This window comes from Sordaria macrospora, chromosome 7 (genome assembly GCF_033870435.1).
Source record: "Sordaria macrospora chromosome 7, complete sequence".
NCBI lineage: Eukaryota > Fungi > Ascomycota > Sordariomycetes > Sordariales > Sordariaceae > Sordaria > Sordaria macrospora.
The window spans coordinates 1675096-1697054 of record NC_089377.1 but is presented as its reverse complement, the minus strand read 5'-3'; the positions used below and the strand labels follow the sequence as shown (position 1 = coordinate 1697054).

The window sequence follows — 21959 nt, the reverse complement described above, 5'->3', positions numbered from 1 at the left end:
CCCACATCGCTCGGTTTTCACATCCATCACATCCATCATCTGCATTCTGCTGTGCTCGTATATCCTGGGCAGCTAGACCTGCCTAAGGTAACTGGACCCTGCGATGAAGGAAGCAGGCAAGTACGGCAAGGAAAAGTGTAAGGTTCCACGCCCCGTCTTGATCACCAAGCATTCCGTAATGAAGTGCTCTGGACCGGGTCTGGAGGTTTGAGTCATCTCCTCCAAGGACTGGAAGTCAGGAAGCGGCTGTGTTCAGTGCTGTACAGTGCTCACATATCCTGTGTCCCACGACTGCACCACAACCGCGCCGCAAGCGAGCGAGCGAACGGTATCCCGGGACGCGGAAGGTGGAAGACAGATAGATCGGGGATAGTGGAACAGGCAGGCCGGAGGAGGGATTGGACCCTGCGTCGGACCCCATACCTACATGCCTAGTGGTAGCGTTGTCGGTGACAGCATTTGAGACGGCACGGCATGGAGACATGGATTGTACGACCTGGTGTTTGTTGTCCACCGCCTACAAGTATACCGCACGCCTCGAGGCCGCTTGATCCATGCCGTGGCTAACTCCGTTCCGGTAGGCGGCCTTAACGACCTACAGTAATCATATTGGTATTGCCATGTGGAATGCCTGGGTAATGTCAAGAAGACTGGGGGAAAGGGAAACGGATTGAAGACGGGGAGGTTCAAGCCCGTTGCTAAAGGAAATGAACATCTAGTCTCTTTTCCGTTTCCCCAGGTCCCCTTTGCTTCCAACTTCCATCACACAACTTCCAGGGCACTCACATATGCAAAGCACCAGGTTGGTAAACTAAATATGCATGTCTAAAAAACGCCGTGTTTGAAACAAGCGTGTTAGGTTGCCGATGATTGCCGTTCTCAATGCAGGTTCATCGGATCGACTGGTCTGTTTCGGGCGCCGGTTGACGATCGACTGTTTAAATTCAAGACAGGCACGGGCTGGTGGTTAGGGATATATCCTTGCGACTTCCCGCTATTTATTTTTCCCCCAGCTTCACGGAAGTGTGTTCACATTGAGCAGTGGATGAAAGTGGATGGGGTGGCTTGTTGAGGTTCTTATCGGATGCTCGGTTTTCGGTTCGTTATGCGTTGCCAAAGTCCTACATGTATTTCCAGATAACTTGAAGAACCTGCGTAGATAGAGGTAAGTATACACGAGCTGCAGGCTTGCAGTCGTGGTGTTCGGCATGAAGCATGGCATGGGCGCAATGTCCACGAGAACTGCAAACAGGGTCCATATCGTAACCACACACCCCGCAGTTCTTCTTTTCATCGGATCTTGGTACTTACCGCTCCAGAGGCGTCCGTTTACCGATTTCGATTTCCGATGAGGCCGGACTTTTGGCCTGGCCTGGCCTGAAAATGTGGCCTGAATGGCTGGGTTGGGTTGTGTTCCTTGGGTTGGGTCAGGTTCGAAGTGGCCAGACCAGATTGGGTCCGTAGGGCCATAGAGCGCAGTTCTAAGGTCAAGCCATCATCATGCATCCGACTTCCGACCCCCAATTGACTTCCCAATACGACGGCCGGCTTTTAGGTCTTTTTTAGAGTTCTTCTAATGTGGCCCTGATTTTGGGCTGGTAAGCTCGGCATAAGGATTCGAAATGGGGTGGGCTTTTGGACCTTTTCGAGTTCTGTGCCGCATGGATCCGAGGTGGATGGATGCGACTGCAGATAAGTGACGTCGTTGGGGTTGTCGTTAGGCCGGAGCGAGTTGATTATCCTGGTTTTGGTTCCGATGCCTTGGGGGAACATCTTTTCTGGTTCCTAGGTCTTATACGTGCCGAAAACGATGAGGTTCTGTAGAGTCGGGAGAGGCACAATGTGGATCTCAAGCTCTGAACTGCGTTTTGACATGTGAAACCGCCTCCTCGGTGTCTTCGTCGCAGGAGGAAAAGGGATACAATGGAAGTCTTTCGAGCGCTCACGAGATGCATCAAACAGAACTGTCCGATATTCCCATCTAGGAATGCCGTTGAACCGGGATCTCTCCACGTCCATTTCCCAGCGTCATGAGAGCATGTACACTAATCCCACAACAAACCCAAAACTCTAGTGCCAGCCGATGTTTGTCCTAGCCCCCCCCCCCCCCCCCCCCAGCACAAAAGTCTAGGCAATGTCATGCACTGAGATGTGCCGTGATCGCATGGAATGGCGCATCCGCATGGCGCCGGGCGCGCGGCTGGCGCGGTCAGTCACATGAGTCGGGATGAACTGCTTGGAGGTTTGTCCGAACTGTTGGAGACAGCCGGGCGGGGGCTAACAGCGGGCTAGCTGGACTCTGATTGATGCCCCTCATTGATGCTACCGAGGGGTAAGCAGAACATCTGTTAGTGTTAACGATATGCCCCTCGCTGCCCTATCGTTGGGCCAAATTAGCGCTAAAATCAGGATTTAGCACTGCCCCAATCAATACCTTAAGATTCCCACTGCCCCTCTTTGGGGTTTTGTTCCATCAGACACGAGTTCGTCCCGTTCGACATCCAGATCTGCGCCCCGCGATCCGGCGGTTTCCAAGGTCGAGATTGATGAGAATGACGATAGAGACGGATCATCCATTCTTGAAAATGCAACGGTGCTATGTGTCTACCAAGCGTTGGGCTTTGCCGGGTTGGCCGCCTGTGGCATGCCATGAGGGGAATCCCGAAAAAAGGCCAGCTCTAGTCCATGTCCAGAACCAAGATGTGATTGATAACACCACGTGAGATCTCACATCCATCCGCCGAGAAAGCGATTCGTGATCTCTTGAAATGCACATCACCAAAATCGGTTACAGCCTCGAGCCAGGGAGGGGCGTGTGCAGTTCTTTTTTGAGATTTTTCGACGAATTAGTGGAATGCACTGTATGGAACCGTACCGATCGAAGAGGAGGCTCAGCTTTTCAAACTTGTCATGAGGCTTCATTCCTTTCTCTCAGGCTCGCTGTCGCTTTCGAAGGAGGGGCATTGGGCTGGAGGGTCGTTCGGCTCAGGCGTGAGATTGGGTTGGAAGAATATGTCATTGTGCTGATTTGTATGTCTGCTTCGCCATCATCGGGTTTTTGAAGCGAATGCCAAATGTGAAGAGCAAAAGGCTTGTGGGATGATTCCAGAGCGGTTTATGGAAAAGTGAGTGATCATTGGAATGAGGTTGTGTCCCGGTAAGACCGATGATGCGTAGAGGATTACGAACTGTTGTTTGTGCATCGGAAGATGTCCCCGGGCACGAGAGAAGCCGGAAGCTCGGCAGTGAGCATTTGAGAATTGGAATAGCCTTGGGGTAAAGTTGGGAAAACAAAACCATAACAACCAAAACAACCGGAGTGCTGAGGAGAATACCTATTAACTCCAAGGTGGGTTGTTCGGAAGTAGAATGGCGTGAGAATATGGAAGGAGGGAAAACATATGAGGAACCAAAAAGGGGTGAAGATGGGAAAGTAAACAAACCCGGATAAGATGACAAGAAGAAAAAAAGCAAAAAAAGAAATGCTAATTAGCTGCAACTCGTTTCGATCGAGTGACCTCCGGGTTATGAGCCCGGCGCGCTTCCGCTGCGCCATGCAGCTTTGAATGGTTGAAAGTTTTACACCAAGTATGGGCTTATGAGGTGGATAGGAGTGAGTGGAGTTGTGGGGGGCCATGTGCAGAGAGGCAAGGGCGCAACCTGGAAACCAGAAAAATGCGTCCCAAGCTGAGCGTTGACTTAGACTTCCAAAAGTGTTTGATTATGGATGCAAATCTCTGACTGTTTTAGATTACCATTGTTTTGGTCGCTTCCATTGTTTTGGTCGCTTTGTTCGCCAAGTTGAATATGAAGAGGTGCATGTCTGGTGCGGATCGTGACAGACCGTGGCACACATGCCGACATCAGGGGTCCTAAGCAAGGTTTGAAGTATGTCACTGATTGAAGTTATAGGAAGGAGGATCGTCATAAAATCAGTCTCATGGATCCACTCAAACATCCAATAACTCTGTCCTCCTCATCTTGTTCCTGCGTCATGGCGCCTATGTTGTAGATACCTCTATGCTTTCCGCGCACACGAGCAGAGACCATAAGGTATTCTACTTTACCAGCTGGGTCTTTCCCAATTTATTTACCAGGACGACATACAAGGACGAGATATCGTATATACCTAGGTACCTTACTTTTTAGGGCAAGCTCATGACTGTCGCCGAATAAATCGAGGCGTCAGTCGTCGTAGACATTGACCAGCTGCGAAGGCTTTCAGGGCCGGGCCGATAGTACAAAAGCCAGTCACTCCTCGACAACACCGCAAAAAACACATGGGATTAGGGAGAGTGGGTGCGGGTTCCGTCTGAATGAGCAGGAGCAATGCCCAAGAGAGTTTTGGCGATATATATCGTGTCTTGTGAAATACGCATCGTCTTCTTTACGAAAGGTTGCTATCGCCTACCCAGTAGTTGAACCTGTAACCCTAACCCGCCACCATCGTAAGGGGTAGGACCGGACCATTGCCATATCACTTCCATATCAATTTTGGTCTCAACTCTTCGAAGATCTGAAAGATATCTGGTCCAATGTTGGGGCTACTCCTGTGACTTCTCTGTTTGCAGTCCCTACCCAGAACAAGGCTTCCACAGAGTTCGTCGCATCTTCCCCGGAGGTCACGGACACGTTCATCTGGTCCACACCAACGAGTCAAGGTTCATCTGTTGTTCATGCGCGAACAGGTGGGATCCCGGGTTCCAAACTCCAACAATCATCTAGGCTCAAGTTTGTGGCCTCGTGTTTTCCACCTACTTCAAACGACTTGAAGCCAAGTCCTTTCCACCGTTCTCCTTCTGCTCACCAGTTGACCTTCGTCTAAACTCTTCCCAGCAACGTTGATCGACAGCTTGCTCGTCGCTTGCTGCTGGCAAACGATCACGGCCAGTTGAGGTCCTGAGGTGGCTTGGCGCTTTCATCTGAACCTCATCCAGAGCAAGCTGCTTGGGTAGCAGCAATTTCTCCAGAACCCCTCTTGATCCCGCTCTCAGCTCCCACCGCCGTTTCAATTGTTTCAAGGGAGCCAGCTACTTCTCCCCAACACCCAACCACCACCAACAACCGTTGGTGATCGCAAAGTGACGGGAGCCAACGCACACCAAAACCACCAAAGACCAGCAAGATGGCTGCAGTCGCGCCAGCCAATCTTTCCCAGAGGGGGGGTCGTAGACCCTCCTACCAATACTACAACAACCAGGAGAGCACTCTCCTGCCCGAGGTGCCCCTCCTCACCGGCACCGACAATTTTCGCCTCTGGGAAGTCGCCGTCCTCACTCACCTACGGCACTACAACCTCGACGACAACAACAGCGAGGCCCGCGACCGTTCATCCGCGGCCCGGAGGACGCGCGACGGCACCCTCTGTCTTTCGTGGGACGAGATGCAAAACCGCATCAAAGTCTACCAGATCATCCGGCGCAGCATCGCCGACGCGCTGACCTTTCTCGAGAGAGAGTGTCGCTCCAACCCTTGGATCTCGCTCAACGACCCGACTTACGACGCGAAGGGCCTCTACGAGCTTGTCAAGGCGGTGTTCACGGCCCGGCCTCCCCCGCTCGACCCACACCAGAGCCAAGACGACCTCATGATTGACCTGCTGATGCTCAAGGCCATTAACTTCGCCTCGCTCTCGGAATATCTGGACAGGTTCTATGCGCTGTGGTCGCGAATCAACATGGCTGGCCTCCAACTGACTGACGACCTCCTGCTGAGCTTTCTGTTGAGTGGGCTTAATGGGCACTACGACAGGGCTTGGACGGTGGACCTCGAGGTGCAGCGTCTGATGAAGAAGATCGACTTGCACGAGGCGCTCAAGTTGATTGGTGAGCGAGTTTGTGAGGAGAACATGGTTGTGTTGCCGCCGGTTCCGCCAAAGGACGAGAAGTACGCGAACAGATCCTCTGCTCAGAGTTCCTCCTCGACAGAGCATGGAGTGAACATGGACAAATCCGCAATGGATGAGTCTATCAGAGGTTGCTTCGGCCACGAGGACGAGGTTGAAGTCGATATCATGCGCAGACAGGAAGAGATAGCCACTCACCTCGAGGGTCGAACCCTTCAATGGGCCGTCGAAAGCGCCTTCGCCACCTCCTGGTCCCTCGATGACCTGAACCCCGTGTCAAGCGAGTACGACACCACCACCGAGAACGGCAGAAGCGAAAATGGTAGCCGAAGCGCAAGTCCCGCCGATAAGAAAGAGCGGCGACGCGGTTACAAACGTCTCTCCGACCTCATGGACCGGTACACTCCTCTTCCCTTGAGCGTCGCCAGCAGCCCCAGCACGATCGCGGCTACCATGGACGCCCTTCGTATTGACGACAGGTCTCAGCATGGTGACACCGAGCCGAGATACGTGCCGAGCCCGCCCCCAACCGACGAGTCTGCCGCTCGAAAGGAGCGCCGTCGTCACCTTCTCAGCAGATTCACAGACACGCCGACCAAGTCTTCGCCTGTCCCCAGCAGAGTGATGTCCTACCAAGAAGGTCGGAAACCGAAGCCTTTGTTCTCGAGCCCTCGCAAGTTCTCGTGGGAGGACGGGGTTAGCAACAGCGAGCACGACTACGAGTCGATGATGCTGCGCACTACGCCCGAGCCGCGCGCGAGAAGGGAACTCCCGGCCGCTCCTGGCACTGGTGAACCGGAGAAGCAGCAAAATGAGCGAGACAAGTATCGCCCATCGCCACGCAAGCGATCTTCTGCCTTTTCGCCGGAGAAGGTGGTGCAGATGACAGCGATTGCCATTCGCAACTTTTCGAGGCCGGAGAGGCCACTTATTAGGACAGCCAGTTTGTGAGCAAAGAGTCAAAGAGAGGGGAGGAGACTTGAGGGAAAGGGAAATGATTGCTACCGTATGTCTTTCTCACCTACAGCAACGAGATCCCGGAGAACAGGTTTGCTTCGTTTACCATGGACACTCGACCATGTCACAGCACGTCAGCACCAGTCCTTCTTCCCGAGTACTTCAACAGTCCACCTTTTCACACTAGCACTTTACAACCATTGCTCGGATATACAATTCTTGCTCTTTGAACAAACATGAAACTCGACGAGACCAGCCTGTCCCGACCAACAGAAGACGACCAGACATTGCGACAGGAGCCGGACAACAGACCACGCCAACAGAGATACAACGCCTTCTCAACCATGGAACAGCCAGCCAGCTCACTTCCAAACACTAGCACTCTCGACACCCCCTTTCTTCCCCTCCTGATACGTCTCACTCAACCCATTATACAAGCCCTTAATCCGCTCAATCTCCTTCTTCCACTTCTCCCGTTCCTTTTCCCTCTCAGTCTCTGGTACGATCCCGGCTGTCCCCTCCTCCAACAACTCAACCAAGCTCCTGCCGACAAAGAACTTATTCCGCCTATTATACAACGGCCTTTCCTTGAGGGTCGTCTCAGTATCCCCCGGCGCCTTTACCCGAAAAACTTCCTCCAAAATCTCCATATCGTACGGAATCGCAAACAAATCGCGCGAGTCCTCGTACGTGAACAGGTAATAAAACTCGTTGAAGCCGGCCCAGGTGATCCCGCTCAAGCAGAGCGAGCAGGGCTCGTGCGTGGCGAAGAAGATGGTGTCTTTTGTGGGGATGCGGTACACTTGGCCTTCTTCTTTTTCTTCTGCTTCTTCTGGGGTTGAGGCAGGTGGTAAAGAGAAATACTGCTGGATGCAGTTGATTTCACCATGCAACAAGGGGGATTCGCGTTCGTTGTTGGTGGATACCGTCAGAGGCTTCAGGGAAGAGCGGGAGAGGATGGCGGCGCCGAAGAGCTTGGAGCCAGAGGAGACGCCAGCGCGGGTAAGCGGGATTATGCGCTTTTCTGTGAGGCGGAGGATGGTGGAGAGAAGGGTGATGGGGTCTTTTATGATTGTGGTCGTTGTGGGTGCCCCGGAGGAAGAAGTGGTGGATGCCATTTTGAAGTTGAAGCGCCCCGAAGATTTGGAAGGTGCCCGAGGATTGAATGAAAGGACGGATAAGTCACTTAAAAACAGAACCAGTGAAACTGGGATAATATAGATAATGATAATGTATGACTTCAAAGACGAATGTTTCAGTGTTTATCGAATGCAGTGATGTTGAGGGAAGGCATGTCCTGTCTTCAGCTGACGGCGTGGACCGGTCTCCGGCTGTCCTCTTTATCGGATGGCGCCGAGATGCTAGAGGTGCATGCGTGTGCATCTTGATAACGGAGCGTGCAGCTTCATTGCAGACAACCGAGATCGGAAACGTCGGACATCCCGGTTAGCAAGTTGACCAAGGCTTCATTAACCTATTATTAGAATATTGATAGCTAGATTATGAAGCTAGCGGGTTGGCATTGCATAAGCGCTATATTGAATCGTAAACCGAGTTGTTGTTGATCGCTCTTTCCCTTGAGCGCAGCAAGCGTGCATCGACAGACGTCACTATGTCGGGATAGTGACTGCCAATTTTACTACATCTGTCGCTCAAGTGAAGTCTGAGATTATTGGAAGGTGCAAAGACTGCGCCGGTGTGGAGAAATTCAAGAGTGTCCCTTCCTTTCCGTAGACATTGACACGGAAGAGCAAGGAAGCCAGAGCCCTTGCCTGCCCCAGTACCTGTACCGCTTGACGGGAGCGTGGTAATTATCACGATGAGAGAGTTTCTATGCTGCCCAAAGATGTGTGCAAAGCGCGATAATGAGTATATATCGAAGGAGGCCGGCTCTTCTACCAAATCAAAAGCAAACCCAACACTCCCACCAACAAGTACCTCTAACTGACCGTGTCCTGTTTATACCTATCGCTTCTTCACCCACCAGACTCCGGGCAAAAGAGATCCAAAACTTGTCCATCAACACTACTGTCGTCGTCCAGAAAATCAGCCCTCCGAAAAAAAAAAAAAAAAAAAAAAAAAAAATATTAGCACCACCCGAGTGACCCATCGCACAATTTCCTCCAAGGGTCCAGCCCATACGGTTTCCCATGTCGAAAATCCATCTTATGCGATATCTCCCTTCTTTCCCCCCTCACTCCGATCTATCGTTCATGTCGTATACGTCGCCCGTGTCAATCCTTCCTCGTCCCGGCAGCAGATGTACTAGCATCGTTTGTCCTTGTCTAAAAGTCCGGAATAACCGAAAGTATGACGTTACTAGGTCCGCCGAAGACTCGTGCTTCCCATTGTAGACGTGATGTACCGGTTCAATCGCTCATCGATGCTGGGTTTGTGAACCCCGTCACTACTCCTAGGGCTTGGCATTCGGAAAGTATTTTGAGCTGGCATCCCGGTGAGGGTTCTCCTGTTGTTGGCGGCTTGTGGGGTTACCCGGCAAGTTTGGAAACCCGTGGGTTTCGGCGGTGCATCAGAAGCGGAAGCGTCTCCTGGTCCAAAAGCTACCAAACTCCGTCGTCTCCGGCGGATAGGTTTGCCGTGGAAAGACGTACTCAAATATCCCGTCTCTTCGATGAGCGCGTGTGTCTCGGGCAACAATTCTCCTCGTGTGAGCTCGCAGAGATCACACAGAACGGGATATGGATGCCTATCGTTAGGCTCGACGCCCGCGGCGGTTCGGTCGGCAACCCTAACTATCAATTGCGCGAGGCAGAAGCCAAGGTGAAGACCCCTTTGACAAAAGCCTACTGGAAGGAGCTCGATCACCATGACGGGGTGGGCGCAGTAACCTGGGACGAAATGTTTTACTGGCGTGTAACACATCCTTCCTTGAGGTAGGTATGGAATGAGGGCTGCGAAGGCTGCTTAGCGGGTGGTGGATATGGTTGATTGGGCTTATATTTTGGGGCCAAGATATCAAGAGAAAATAGGGCCGTGATGAGTGTGATGATGAGAGATCGTGGGAACGATGTCCGGGGTCCTCATACCTAGTTATTTATATAGGGCAGTTTTCCCAGTGTCATCCATCACTGCAGGCGCGAACTGCCGTTGCTATCCCGACCGTGAGTAAGGGCAGTTCGTGATCGCGTGATGAGCGTGATTCTTTCATATCGTGAAAATGTCGTCGGGCCTGCCAACTCCGGGGGCACGATAGTATTCGTAGAGGTAGGTCTGCTGGAAAGTTCCTTTGAATGAGGACGCTGGTCCGGGCAGATATCCCCCAACATCTTCCGATAGTGTTTCCTTGCTCCCGCTCTTGACCGGAGAGCGACTGGTCACCGCTTGAAAGAGATTCCGCTATCAAACACTGCCGTCACTGCCCGTTTCCCGCGTTCGCAGGTCGTGAGTGCCTTCTGCCGTCATAACTTGTTGTTGGGGCGCTAATGATGCTGATATTCCAGTCTTTGAGTTGTAGCAGTATCTAACGACATAATAAACACCAACTCTAGGGATGTAAGAAGGCGGTTGCCGTGGGATTTGCGGGGTCTAAGAGCAGGAAAGTTAATTTTGTACCCCATGGAAACTAACACATATTTTCCTGGAAGGCGCAAGTGACCTAGTTAGGTATGTATATTAGGTTCAAGGGCCCTCTGATACCTACTCAGGCTGAGACTTTAACCTGTACCAAATAAGCCAACCTCATGTTGGTTATTGAAACAGTGGTCATGAGCAACACACCGGTGTTAAATGCTCTTAGGCGTGAGATCTTTCATCGATATCCTGTGCTGGCGCACTTTTCCACGGGAGATGAGGCCCAATATCTGGCTCTAGGCAAGCCAAGGTACGGGTTACTTATTCCGCGTTTTATCGCGGCTGGAGGAGCACCAGGCAGCGAGCGGTGGCCCGGGACGTGGATTTGTGTAACGACCGGTCCACTAACTTGAAGGAAAATGGCCTTCCCAGATTGCTTACAGTTACAAAGCAGATTGCGGTACTTGCTCAGCGTTGAGAGATCATGTGCATTGATTCATCAAATGTCGCCCGGGACTTGGTGTGACTGGGCAGCGTATGAGGTAGCTGTTGGTCCTAAAAGTGTATAGGATTCGACAGCGTGAAGTGCACCGCAGAAAGGCCGGATTGTGTTAATGTAGCCGGCAGGTTATGGTATTCCCAATTTACCATCGTTGTCCGCGATCAACCATTTGAGTGCGAAGGAAAGCTAGGGATGTGATCCATAGACCGCGAAAAGAACCCAAAGAAATGCCTAATCATCACGACGGAGAACTTACTGTCCTATAAGCGTGAGAGTTGGTGATGCGAGAAAACGGGGACCATCAGCACCTTGGAAGAGAGGCCCCGTCGATACTCGTGGGTTCGAGTATCACGATGACAAAGCAGATGCGGATCCTTGGGCATGGTGTTCATCCTGGATGAGTGTTTGGTATCGAACGAGGCGATTATCCTCGGCACTTTCTCGCAGTGTCCAATAGATTAATCCTCGTCTTCTTTTGCAAAAACGAAGCAAGAACGCCGTAAGGCTGTGCCTGTTCAGGCAGTAGAGCAGTAAGAGAAGCTCCTCTATCTCAACCAAAGGCGTTTCAGCCACTAAAGAAAGGCTTCTGATGCTGTGTTATTGCCAGAACGAACACGTCCTAATGATGAACGGGGAAGTTGCGGGTGTCCAGTTGCTGTTGTCGTTATCGCAGGGCCGGACTTGTCATCTTATCAAGGGCCGGGACCGGAGGCGGGACCCTTGACGGCCATGAGTGGACCCTAACCCGCTAAGTGGTGGCGTTCCTGCACTCTGCAGAGTCCGCAGCGATGGAGCTTTGCCGGGACAGGAAATTTCCTTCTAGACCCGTCGTAAAGCCAACATCCAGGTCGATATCCAATTATCGACGACTTTCTTACGGCATCATTGCGCCGTAGCGGACGGCCACCTTCATCGTCATGCACTACATTCGATTTTGTCGACCACCTGTGGTTGAGCAGGGCAGATCAGGTCACAAAACACTGAAACTGGTTCTCACCATCACCACCGACCTGAGCGACAAATTTCTGTGCCCTCATGAGCCGATACAGCTTTCCATCATCGGAGCCGGCGCTCCACCAAACCCGCAGAGTGGCCCGGTGCCCATTATCTTGACACCAAAGATCCCCCCGACTTGGAGGGCCGGCATGCGCGTCTTGAAAGTCGATGTTCCACTCCCACCACAGCCAACGATCGAGACGGTCCAAGTCAGGCCAACAAGCCGACAGCTGACGGCCCTCATCACCGACGACATCACTACCGGCACCGGCACTGGGGACGGCCTGATTCTTCCTGTTTTCGCAGATCTCGCACCTGGCCCTAACAACCACATTTGTTTCCGAAGCTTGCGCTTGCCTGGCGGGACCGCGGCGCTTCAGGTGGAAGAGGAAATGGGCGAGAGCATGGCCCGTCATGTGTGGGATGGCGGCCTCACCACCGCTTGTTTTGTTGCCAACATGATCCTTGGCCAAACGGCGGCTCCCACAATCAGCAACAGTACCACTACTACCAAGGCGTCGTCGTTGCCCATGCTGGCAAACATTCTGCAACAAAATGATGGACCTCTAAACATTATGGAGCTAGGCTGCGGTGTGGGCATCTTGGGTCTCGGTGTTGCACGCATCCTGGGAATATCATCGCAAGCGACAGCAGAGAAATCGACCCTTCTCATGACCGATCTCCCAGACGCAGAAGAACGGACGCTGGCCAACATTGCCCGTTCGGCGGACCAAACCGCCTGCTCCGTGATGTACGAAAACCTGGATTGGGAAGACGGAAAGGATGGCATTTTCGGCCCCGAGGTGATGTCGCGGGCTTGGGACCTGGTGATTTTAAGCGACTGCACGTATAATGACCTGCTGCCCATCCTGGTCAAGACTCTTTCCGCTGTTCATGCTCATTCTGCTCAGCACTCCAGCCCTGCCAACACCAAGATCTTGCTCTCCACGAAACCAAGACACTCTGATGAAAGGGAGTTCTTTGACCTCATGTCGAAGGATGGATGGTCGATAGAGGAGGAAGTGAAGCTGCCGCTCCCTGTTCTGTATGATGAGGCGCAGACCGTTGAGGTCTACCTGTTCTCGAAGAGCTAAAGACACCACCTGCTGGCCCTGTGGGGCAAAGATGCTTTCACCACTTTCTGACAGGTTTTTGCCATAGCATGTCCTTGTTCCCATCAGTAGGTGTCTTTGTCAAAAAGCCTATGGTTCAGCCTGGACAATGTAGAGCTTCCACACAAAGATTTGTTCAAGCCGTATTCGACTAGGGCGCATATGCTTGAACGTGTAGTTAGTCCTGGAGGGAAAGCATGAGGCAGTCGTAAGAGGCATCTCCAACAGCTGGGCCAGTGATCTTGCTTCTCATGACGACCAGGCATCCAGCAATCGAGGTAGCTGAAGTGGATTGATGTTGGAAAACGACACGCACGGCAAAACTGCAGTCAAGACTCAAGGCGAGTGGGATGACCAATGTCGTTCCACAACCATGATGTTTACCAACGTCTCGAACCTTCTGGGCCGGCCTATGATGGAAGGGGGATCTCTGGGAACAGCATCAAGCACCAACAGAAGAAATGAATGGTCATCATGGTCATCACCGTGGTGTTTGGAGCCAATGGTGTTGGAGGTGGTTGTGGGAGCTTGTCATCTGTCGAGGAGTGGGCTGATCAGGGGCTACAAAACAAAGATGTGATGAGAAATACCTGCTCTCTGATTGGTCTACACCATGCGTCTTCCGCCAAATCCACCAATGAGACGCGAGAGAGATTGGAATGACCCTGAGCTGCGGCTCGTCTGCCCCAGACTGAGCCCATTGCGGCTCCGACAGGGCATTTTGGACCCCTGGTTTGGGTGTTCGATGGACCTTGACACAGCGGAAAACCCCACTGTCTCATCCAAAGCATCGTTGCTGCCAGCCCTGTCGCAAACAGTTGCAAGCCCAAGACAGGTCGTCTGTGACATCAGCCGATTTCAGATATAAGACTGGCCTCCTCCTTCAGCAGAGAAGCCTTTCACCTCTTGTCACCATCATCAAGATCTTCAATAGCATCCAGCAACTTTTCAGAAGCTCAACATCGCTCACGCTCAACTTACACCGGTACTACTCACCAACTTTAATACTACGAGTCAAGGATAGTCCCCCTACAACAAGTTTTGAACATCGATTTGCGCCGTGTCAAACCACCAAACAACTTCCATCACCACCACCACAACAAACACCAAAATCAACATGTCTGCTCCTGCTGCAAAGGCCTCCACTTGCTGCGGCAAGAGCGCTGAGTGCGTCTGTGGTAAGTCCATCCTTGAAAGCTCCTGAGGCTCTGGTGGTCACCAGTGCCGTTTCCCCTGTGCCCCTGATCTCCACTTGACTCCATCACGCTCCAATGGCTCCATCACACTCCATCGTCCGGCCCATCGATCTTTGCCCTACCGGGCGGACCCCCAACGCAAAATCCTTTTTTCTCGCTCGCTTTTTGGAACGGAGAAGGCTCCATCTTTTGGCAAAGAGAAGATCACTGCCGCGCGTATCCGTCGCTGGCCCTTTTTCATGTTTGCCTTTTTCCCCACTGCTCCCACTTCAGGTTCCTGCAACCAAGCCCAGGGGTCCCGTTGTTGGATGCCATTCTTGACTTTTGCATTTTTACAAAACAACTTTTTTTTCTTGTTTCTTTTCTCTCTTTGGATAATCAACTAACGAACCCTACCTACCTACTTCAGCCAAGCAAGCCACTTGCTCTTGCGGCAAGCAGTCTGCTCTGCACTGCACCTGCGACAAGGCCAACTCGGAGAACGCTGTCGAGGGCCCTCGCTGCTCATGCCGTGCTCGCCCTGCCGGACAGTGCACCTGTGATCGTGCCTCGACCGAGAACCAGAAGCCCGCGGGCAACGCCTGCGCTTGCGGCACTCGTCCTGCCGGTAAGCACCTCCCTACCTCGAACAAACATGGCATGACGTGATGTAGAACATGATGACTAACCATGCATGTTTTGAACAGACGCTTGCACTTGCGAAAAGGCTGCCGATGGAGGCTTCAACCCGACAGAACTCGAGACCGACTTCACCACCAAGAACTAGACTCCGATTACAAGAGTACGCGCTACAGGGGACGCTGTGTTCCTGAGAGTGACACAGAGAGAGATCGGCAGCTCGACGAACTTTTCGCTTCTTTTCAACTATCCTTAAAATCATGATAACAGCACCATTAATACCGGCATTGAGCGGACCAACAATATCAGGAAACGTGGTGGGACTTGGAGGAGCCGGCATTGTCAGCGGATGGATAAGGGACGGAATGGTCGCCGGCCGCGACAACGACATCTACTGGACCGGCCAGACAACACGGGATAATGTCTCGAGGCACTACAACACAGCGGCTATCACGACTCCGATGGTTGACCATGCTTCGGTCGCAGGAGAAGCCGACGAGGAACGAGATGGGGATGGGAAGCCGGGCGATATGACTCCCTTGCTCAGCACCCCCAGCACCTTTCTTCGACTTGGAATCCCAACTCTCAGCGCCCGGGGCTCTCTCTTTCTCGGCTTCTTACAGCTCCTGTGGCAAGCCATTGTCACTTGGAGCATCCGTCACCGCATCAGGGCGATACTGTGGCTAATTGCCAAAGCGCCCTTCATCATCCTCGGCGACCTATGGATCAACTTATACGCCTTCGTGAACTACGACCCATTTGCAAACCGAGATTCATCTCATGCTTCTTCCCCAACCGGGGGACTCACCAAATTTCAAATCCTGTTTTGGGACTGGACAAAATGGCTCAGATGCGATGCGAAGCCGTGGCTGGTGTCGGTATGGGAGGATGTCAGGGGTGTTTTCACGCGAGGAACATCGTTCTTCAGCCGGAACACCAAGAAGAAGAGGAAGAAGTGGCGGATTCCTGGGCCGACGTTGCAGGGGATCGTGGCGGACACCAAGTCCCAGCTGGAGCGGGAAGAGGAGGAAAAGGCTGAATTGGAAAGGCGCAGGAAGGAACAGGAAGCTGCAGCAGCTGACAATGGCAACGGCGGAAGTAGTCGTCGGAAAGGAGGCCGTGGAAACGGTGGTAGAAAGCAAAAGAAATGGTAAATGCATATTTCTGAAAACTGTCGGTTCCCTCGTGAGCGTGAGGTCCTTGTGAGTCCTAGAACATGCTATTGCACTTGATGTCGTTTTTGGAAAAGTGAGCGGTGCTGCCAGTGATTGAAAGTAGATTTCATATGAGACATGTTGGTCAACTCTACGTCCTGCACAACAACAAGTGACATGTCTGACAGTGACGGTCACATTTCCGTTCATCGTCGTTTGTTCCAGAGGTCTGAGGACGAAGCTGGTGAGCATCGGGCGATTCCGCGCCGAGCTCGGACCACGCGTTGCAGAAAGTCGAGCTGCCAAGACCCATGTCAAGCGAGCAATCAAACGCGCGCGGAGGGCTTGACCGCCCGGCAGAAAGTATAGTCTCGGACATGGTTCAGGGGGAACAAGCAGATCACCAAGCATCGTCATGTCAAATGTCCCGTGTCTGCAGAAGCGGACAGGGACAGCGGTGCGTGGTACATTCTGGGGTACCTGAGCGACTACCGCAGACCGGGCGAAAATGCCTAGTACTTTTTTCATCCGAACATGGACGTCCACCTGCTCAATACATAGGTGCAGCGCTGTTGTGTGGATTATTCGAGTTGATGCAGGTGCACGGTCAATGATCAACAGCACAAAGAACACGTCTCGCAGGAATTCTTTCTTTATTGTTATCCAGCTGGTTGCTATTGCGATGCGTCACTTGGCGGGTACAGGCAGGGGGAGGTTTCGGTACGGACCCGTTGTTATAACCCAAATCCCAAACAAAATTTGAACATTCGGTTCGCTGGTGCTGGCGTTACCGTTGGACGGTGAGGTCAAAATTGAGTGAGGCGACGAGCTCTGTCGTGGGCTGACAAGTGACGAGGTGAGAGAGAGGGGAATGGTATTGAGAGAGCCTCACTCCTATTGTTCATTGAGGTTCGCGGGAACGGGCCCACTTCTCTCACCGCGGCCGACGTCAATAGCCAACTGAAAAGGAGAGTGCAGCTGCATCCAGTCGCGTCGATTTTTCTTTGCAACGCAAAGACCACCCACACACCCCCCTCGCTCGCTCAATAAGAAAGCCGCAACCAAATTCCTTTGCTCTCCGGTCTCCGCCATTTCACTTCCGTTTATTTGGCGCACCCCCCGTCAATAACAATCCAACCTTTTCCCCAATGCGACAGGGTAACCCTCACAACATCAACCTCCACTCTTTGCGCACCTCGACCTCTTTTCGCTATCGCACAAAATTAACAACGCGTCTTTACAAACAATTCAGCTTGTAACATCCTCGGTATCACCCAATTGTCCCCATTCCAGCTCTCAGTACTGCTCTTTGCACCTCGACAGCTCGGAATCATCAATCCTCGAAAAAACCACCCAACCACCACAAATCTCAGAATCACGTCACATCATGCCTCCCAAGAGAGCCGCCGCGACGCAGGCCGCGAAGGAAAACGCGCCTGCCGCCAAAACAACGACAAAGAAGTTGAAGACTACTACCACTGTCACCAAGAAGACGACCGCGAAGGTTGCTAAGAAGGACGACGACGAAGAGCCCAAGGCCGCGCCCAAAACCGCCGCTGCCAAGAAGGCTGCTGCTCCCAAGAAGGCTGCTGCTCCCAAGAAGGCCGCTGCTCCCAAAAAGGCTGCCGCGCCCAAGAAGGCTGCTGCCCCCAAGAAGGCCGCTGCCCCCAAGAAAGCTGCTGCGCCTAAGCAGACTGCTGCTGCTAAGAAGGCTGCCGCGAAGGCCGCTGAGGATTCCGACAAGGAGAACAGCGTCGCCGGCGCCAAGCGCAAGCGCGAGGAAGATGAGGAGGAAGAGGAGTCCGCCGATGAGAAGCAGGCCAACGGCACTCGCCCCCTCATAAAGAGGGCCAAGACCGACGAAGATGAAGCCCCGAAGCCCGCGCCCAAGAAGGCCAAGGCCGCACCGAAGCCCAAGCCGGAACCCAAGAAGAAGCCTTTGGGCAAGGTAATCAACGAGGCACCCACCCAGGTTATGGACATCTTTGTCTTTGGCGAGGGTACCTCTGGAGAGCTGGGTCTCGGCAGCATGAAGTACGATGGCAAGAAGCCCATTGACGTCAAGCGGCCCCGCATCAACCACAACCTCAGCGGCGTCGTCCAGGTCGCTTGCGGCGGCATGCACGTCGCTGCTCTCACCAAGGACAACAAGATTCTCACTTGGGGCGTCAACGACCAGGGCGCTCTCGGCCGCGACACGACTTGGGCAGGCGGTCTCCGTGATGCTGATGAGGAGTCCGACTCTGATGATGACGACGACACTGGCCTCAACCCCAAGGAGAGCACGCCCGGCGAGATTGACACCACGGACGTTCCCGAGGGTACCACGTGGGTTCAGGTTGTCGCCAGCGACAGCGCCACCTTCGCCTTGACCGCCACCGGTCATGTTTTCGGATGGGGTACTTTCAGGGTAAGTTGAATTTTTTTTTATTTTTATTTTTTTTTGGGGGGGGGGGGGGCTTTGCGCCAGGTTAAATTCCATTTCAACGAGGCTAACCGATCCCCACAGTCCAACGAAGGCATTCTCGGCTTCACCAAAGATGTCATGGTCCAGACAACGCCCGCCCTCGTCACCCAGCTCAGCAAGATCAAGCAGCTTGCCGTTGGCTCCAACCACGTTCTCGCCCTCGACGAGAAGAACAAGGTCTTCGCCTGGGGAGCCGGCCAACAGGGCCAGCTTGGCCGCCGCCTTATCGAGCGCGACGGAAACGGCGGCCTCTACCCCGCCAGCATCGGCACGCTTCCCGGACGCGCCAAGGCCGCCAAGATCGCCTGCGGCTCTTACCACAGCTTCATCATCGACACCAAGGGGCGGGTGATCGCCTGGGGCCTCAACAACTACGCCGAACTCGGAGTCGAGACCGAGGCGGGCACCGACGGCGGCTTCAATCTCAAGCCTCAGCTGGTCGACTCGCTCAAAGAGTACAATATTGTCGACATCGCCGGCGGCGAGCACCATTCGCTCGCGGCCAACGACAAGGGCGAGCTGCTCACATGGGGCCGCATTGACGGGCACCAGGTCGGCCACCCCTCCGGCTCGTTTACCGAGGAGAACACCATCTTCGACGAGAAGGACAAGCCCAGAATCCTGGTCCAGCCCGCTGTTGTCCCCGAGATCGAGGGCAAGATCGTCCATGTTGCTGCTGGCACCGACCACAGCTTCGCCATCACCGAGGACGGAAAGGTCTACTCGTGGGGCTTCTCAGCCAACTACCAGACTGGTCAAGGTACGACGGACGATATTGAGACTCCCACGCTCATCGACAACTCGGCTATTCGCGATCGCAAGATCATCTTTGCTGGCGCTGGTGGCCAGTACTCTATTCTTGGCGCTGAGCCTAAGGAATAGAGAGAGGAGAAGCGAACTGAACTACGACGGGTCAATCATGGATGAACGAGTTGGAAGTGTAAGGAGACACAAAACAACAAAGAGAGCTTGGAACAGCCTTGGAAGAGCAGGAGATGGCGTTCGCAATATGTTAAGCGAAACCAGTGGTTTCAAAGTCATGAGCAGAATACGTATCTTGTTCGTCTTTTTTTTCGGCACTGTTCGGTCTACTGGTCACTGTCGCTGTCTTTGGATTACGTAAGGTCTTCTGGTGTTCGGTGGAACTCACAGGAAAAGAAAAAGCAAGCGGCATTGAGCATATTTGTTGTTGGTTGTTGGTTGTTGGTTGTTTCTTTGCCAACCTTGGTAGACAAACTCAAAGAGAGAGAGAGAAGAGAGAGTACATGGCAGTGTTGCTATTATAACTAAGTACTGAGGGCGTTCCGGGAGGGAGGTAGGGAGGGAGTAGGGGGCGCTCGGCATTTTTTTTTATCTTGTTTTTACTGTTTCTTTTTGCGTGTTACCTTTACACATTTTTCCATCTGGCCTGGTCTTTTGCCAGCAGCGTTTTTGTGCTGTTTCTCATTATGCTTGAGAGCTTCAGTTATTGCAACGGATGATTGAATGGAATGAAAGTGAAATGGATCTAGGGATCTAATAGATATTATGATGATCAAAACACGACTAACTCGCTCTTTTTTTGCATTATGTTCGGTTTCGTGGTTCATGCCTGTTTGTTTCTGCTTGTTCTCGCACGACAGACAATATTGCTTTTCTCTTCATAGCTTTTAGCGAATGCGTTCAACATGAGAAGTTTTAGTCCGTCTACCTAGGTATACTACAAGATCTTCTGCAAGAGTCAGGTCAACCACTACATCCCTATCATCGTTCAGACCGTCTCGTCTATCCTGTTCCCAGCCAACACACCATACCATACCATAAACCGAAAAGACAACAGTTACAGTAGTAGTGTTAATGGTTCGTTTTCTTTTTGCACATCTATAGGATACCCCCGTAGTAAGTACAACCATACACCATCCATCCAGTCAGCCCACCCAATCCAGCCCACCCAAAAATAACCACCCATCATTAGATTAGGTACCTAACATCTGCCTCCCCCCCTTCCCTATCCCATTAACCCACGATTCATTACCACTTTTTTCTCTCTCTTTCACATCCCCAGTCTCGCTTCTCACAATGCCGAAGCCGGAGCAATCTTAGCACCAGCAAGCGACCCGCTCCCCTTGCTACTAAACACGCTCATGATGCCGAACCCCACATAAAACAGGGCAAGCGGGTACGCCACCAGCGCGCGCATGCTCCTCATCCTCGACACGGTGCAAAAGATGCCGCTAGCTGAATACGTCGACCACAGAATAGCCATGCTCGTCAAGACGATTCCCAGGGGAGTATCCATGGGCATCGCGATCCCGACAAGACTGGTCATCACCAGGGGCAGGAGACAGTACCCCAAGACAGAAGCGGAGCGGGCGAAAGTTAAAGTGGAAGGACCGGTGTTGTGGTCGTGGTCGGCGGCGGACATGGATGAGGAGGAGACCGAGGTTGCGGAGGGGCCAGGGTAGGCCGAGTAGCCGCCTGCTTGTGGGCCCCCTGGGACGCCGCCGGGGACGGCACCGGGGCCCGAGGGGCCACCAGAGGAGGAGGAGGGGGCCATTAGCGAGAGGATGACGTGCAAGCTGATGGAACCGAAGAGGGCCAGGCCGTAGATGTAGCCGAAGTGGACGCGGCCGGACAGGAGCAGAAAGGTGCCCATGAGGAAGAAGAAGAGGACGGGGCCGGCCATGTCCGAGTCGTCCATTAGATGTTGGTCGATGCGGCCGAAGGGGTTGAGGACTGCTAGGGTCTGTTTTTGTTGTTGTGTTAGTTTGGCTGGTTCCTTGTCCTTCTACAGAGCTGGCTGGCTCTTGCAAATGAGAGAGAGAGGGAAAAGAAGCTTCACTTGCCTTTGACTGAATATGCCCAAAGTTAACACCCAGCTCCTCCAACAGCGGAGGCTCGCCCTCGTACCCTTCCGTCGAAAAGGCCGCCAGCCATCCGGTCCTCAGTCCTCCCTGCTCGCCCATGCGACCCGAAACACCGACGCCAGCCGCGCCGCCGCCGAAGCCCGAGGAGAAGCCGCCAACGCCGCCGGTTCCTACGCCATAGCCGCCACCGCCAGACGAAGAGGGCCCGCCGTAGCCGTATGCTGCTTGTGAGGGTGTCGCGTGGCCGGACACGGGCTGTGTGTATGAGGAGGGGTAGAACTGCAGGTTCTGGGCGTTGGGAGGGGCGTAGCCTCCCTGGTTTGGCGGTGCGCCGTAGTATTGCGACATGATTGCTTATGCGGTAATGGTGTTGTTCGCCGCTCGTAAGTGAGGGAGTGTGGTTGTTGTGGTTGTAGAAGTTGTCGTAGTCGTTGTCGTTTCCCCGATCGTCAACAAGGGGGGATTTGGAGGTCCAGGGGGCTGATTGATGCTAACAGGTAGCTGACGTAGGCGCAAACTGTCAAGAGCTGCACTTGAGCGTTGTTGCCAATGCGCGTTCGAGGGTTGGAAAACCGCCGGGTCGGTACCGATGATTGAAGCTCGATCTGATGCCGATGAGTATCGCTGATGAACGAACGTGGTGATGGTAAAAGTCCACGGCAGATCAGTCGAAAGAGTGGTGATGATATTGCTTTTCCTTTTCAGATGTCAATTCGTGTCAAGTCGTGGTGGAAG

The 21959-nt window shown here is 53.1% G+C and overlaps 6 protein-coding genes and 1 non-coding gene across 7 annotated transcripts; 4 read left to right on the top strand and 3 right to left on the bottom strand.

Annotated features, from left to right (window-relative positions):
* Positions 1 to 3490: 3490 nt before the first annotated feature.
* SMAC4_14089 lies at positions 3491 to 3562 on the bottom strand. The gene has a single exon. It is a non-coding gene; the product is annotated as a tRNA-Met (tRNA).
* A 1563-nt stretch (positions 3563 to 5125) lies between these two features.
* SMAC4_00717 (uncharacterized protein) lies at positions 5126 to 6796 on the top strand (the record flags this gene model as incomplete). Its single annotated transcript, XM_003349781.1, has 1 exon — positions 5126 to 6796. The coding sequence occupies one exon, from the start codon at positions 5126 to 5128 to the stop codon at positions 6794 to 6796; it is 1671 nt and encodes a 556-aa protein (XP_003349829.1).
* A 101-nt stretch (positions 6797 to 6897) lies between these two features.
* On the bottom strand, positions 6898 to 8101 carry SMAC4_00718 (uncharacterized protein). Its single transcript, XM_003349782.3, has one exon. It carries the CDS (start codon positions 7918 to 7920, stop codon positions 7165 to 7167), a length of 756 nt encoding a protein of 251 aa, XP_003349830.1. The 5' UTR covers positions 7921 to 8101; the 3' UTR covers positions 6898 to 7164.
* A 3651-nt stretch (positions 8102 to 11752) lies between these two features.
* On the top strand, positions 11753 to 12948 carry SMAC4_00719 (uncharacterized protein; the record flags this gene model as incomplete). The annotated part of the gene is made up of 1 exon (XM_003349783.2): positions 11753 to 12948. One exon carries the CDS (start codon positions 11753 to 11755, stop codon positions 12923 to 12925), a length of 1173 nt encoding a protein of 390 aa, XP_003349831.2. The 3' UTR covers positions 12926 to 12948.
* Positions 12949 to 13742: 794 nt separating this feature from the next.
* On the top strand, positions 13743 to 15924 carry SMAC4_00721 (uncharacterized protein). The gene is made up of 3 exons (XM_003349784.2): positions 13743 to 14121; positions 14549 to 14746; positions 14826 to 15924. Exons 1-3 carry the CDS (start codon positions 14061 to 14063, stop codon positions 14903 to 14905), a joined length of 339 nt encoding a protein of 112 aa, XP_003349832.1. The 5' UTR covers positions 13743 to 14060; the 3' UTR covers positions 14906 to 15924.
* A 1096-nt stretch (positions 15925 to 17020) lies between these two features.
* SMAC4_00722 (uncharacterized protein) lies at positions 17021 to 19343 on the top strand. The gene is made up of 2 exons (XM_003349786.2): positions 17021 to 18321; positions 18421 to 19343. The coding sequence occupies exons 1-2, from the start codon at positions 17299 to 17301 to the stop codon at positions 19258 to 19260; spliced, it is 1863 nt and encodes a 620-aa protein (XP_003349834.1). The 5' UTR covers positions 17021 to 17298; the 3' UTR covers positions 19261 to 19343.
* Positions 19344 to 19733: 390 nt separating this feature from the next.
* Positions 19734 to 21633, bottom strand: SMAC4_00723 (uncharacterized protein). The gene is made up of 2 exons (XM_003349787.2): positions 21231 to 21633; positions 19734 to 21103 (listed from the first exon to the last, which is right to left on the bottom strand). The coding sequence occupies exons 1-2, from the start codon at positions 21570 to 21572 to the stop codon at positions 20432 to 20434; spliced, it is 1014 nt and encodes a 337-aa protein (XP_003349835.1). The 5' UTR covers positions 21573 to 21633; the 3' UTR covers positions 19734 to 20431.
* Positions 21634 to 21959: the final 326 nt, after the last annotated feature.

Excerpts from the sequence above, each read along its gene's own strand:
- SMAC4_00718 (XM_003349782.3), bottom strand. The coding sequence starts at position 7,920 with ATGGCATCCACCACTTCTTCCTCCGGGGCACCCACAACGACCACAATC.
- SMAC4_00721 (XM_003349784.2), top strand. The coding sequence starts at position 14,061 with ATGTCTGCTCCTGCTGCAAAGGCCTCCACTTGCTGCGGCAAGAGCGCT. Across the intron at positions 14,122-14,548 it reads GAGCGCTGAGTGCGTCTGTG|CCAAGCAAGCCACTTGCTCT; the intron begins GTAAGTCCATCC and ends TACCTACTTCAG. Across the intron at positions 14,747-14,825 it reads TTGCGGCACTCGTCCTGCCG|ACGCTTGCACTTGCGAAAAG; the intron begins GTAAGCACCTCC and ends TGTTTTGAACAG.
- SMAC4_00722 (XM_003349786.2), top strand. The coding sequence starts at position 17,299 with ATGCCTCCCAAGAGAGCCGCCGCGACGCAGGCCGCGAAGGAAAACGCG. Across the intron at positions 18,322-18,420 it reads TCGGATGGGGTACTTTCAGG|TCCAACGAAGGCATTCTCGG; the intron begins GTAAGTTGAATT and ends CGATCCCCACAG.
- SMAC4_00723 (XM_003349787.2), bottom strand. The coding sequence starts at position 21,572 with ATGTCGCAATACTACGGCGCACCGCCAAACCAGGGAGGCTACGCCCCT. Across the intron at positions 21,104-21,230 it reads CGCTGTTGGAGGAGCTGGGT|ACCCTAGCAGTCCTCAACCC; the intron begins GTTAACTTTGGG and ends CAACAAAAACAG.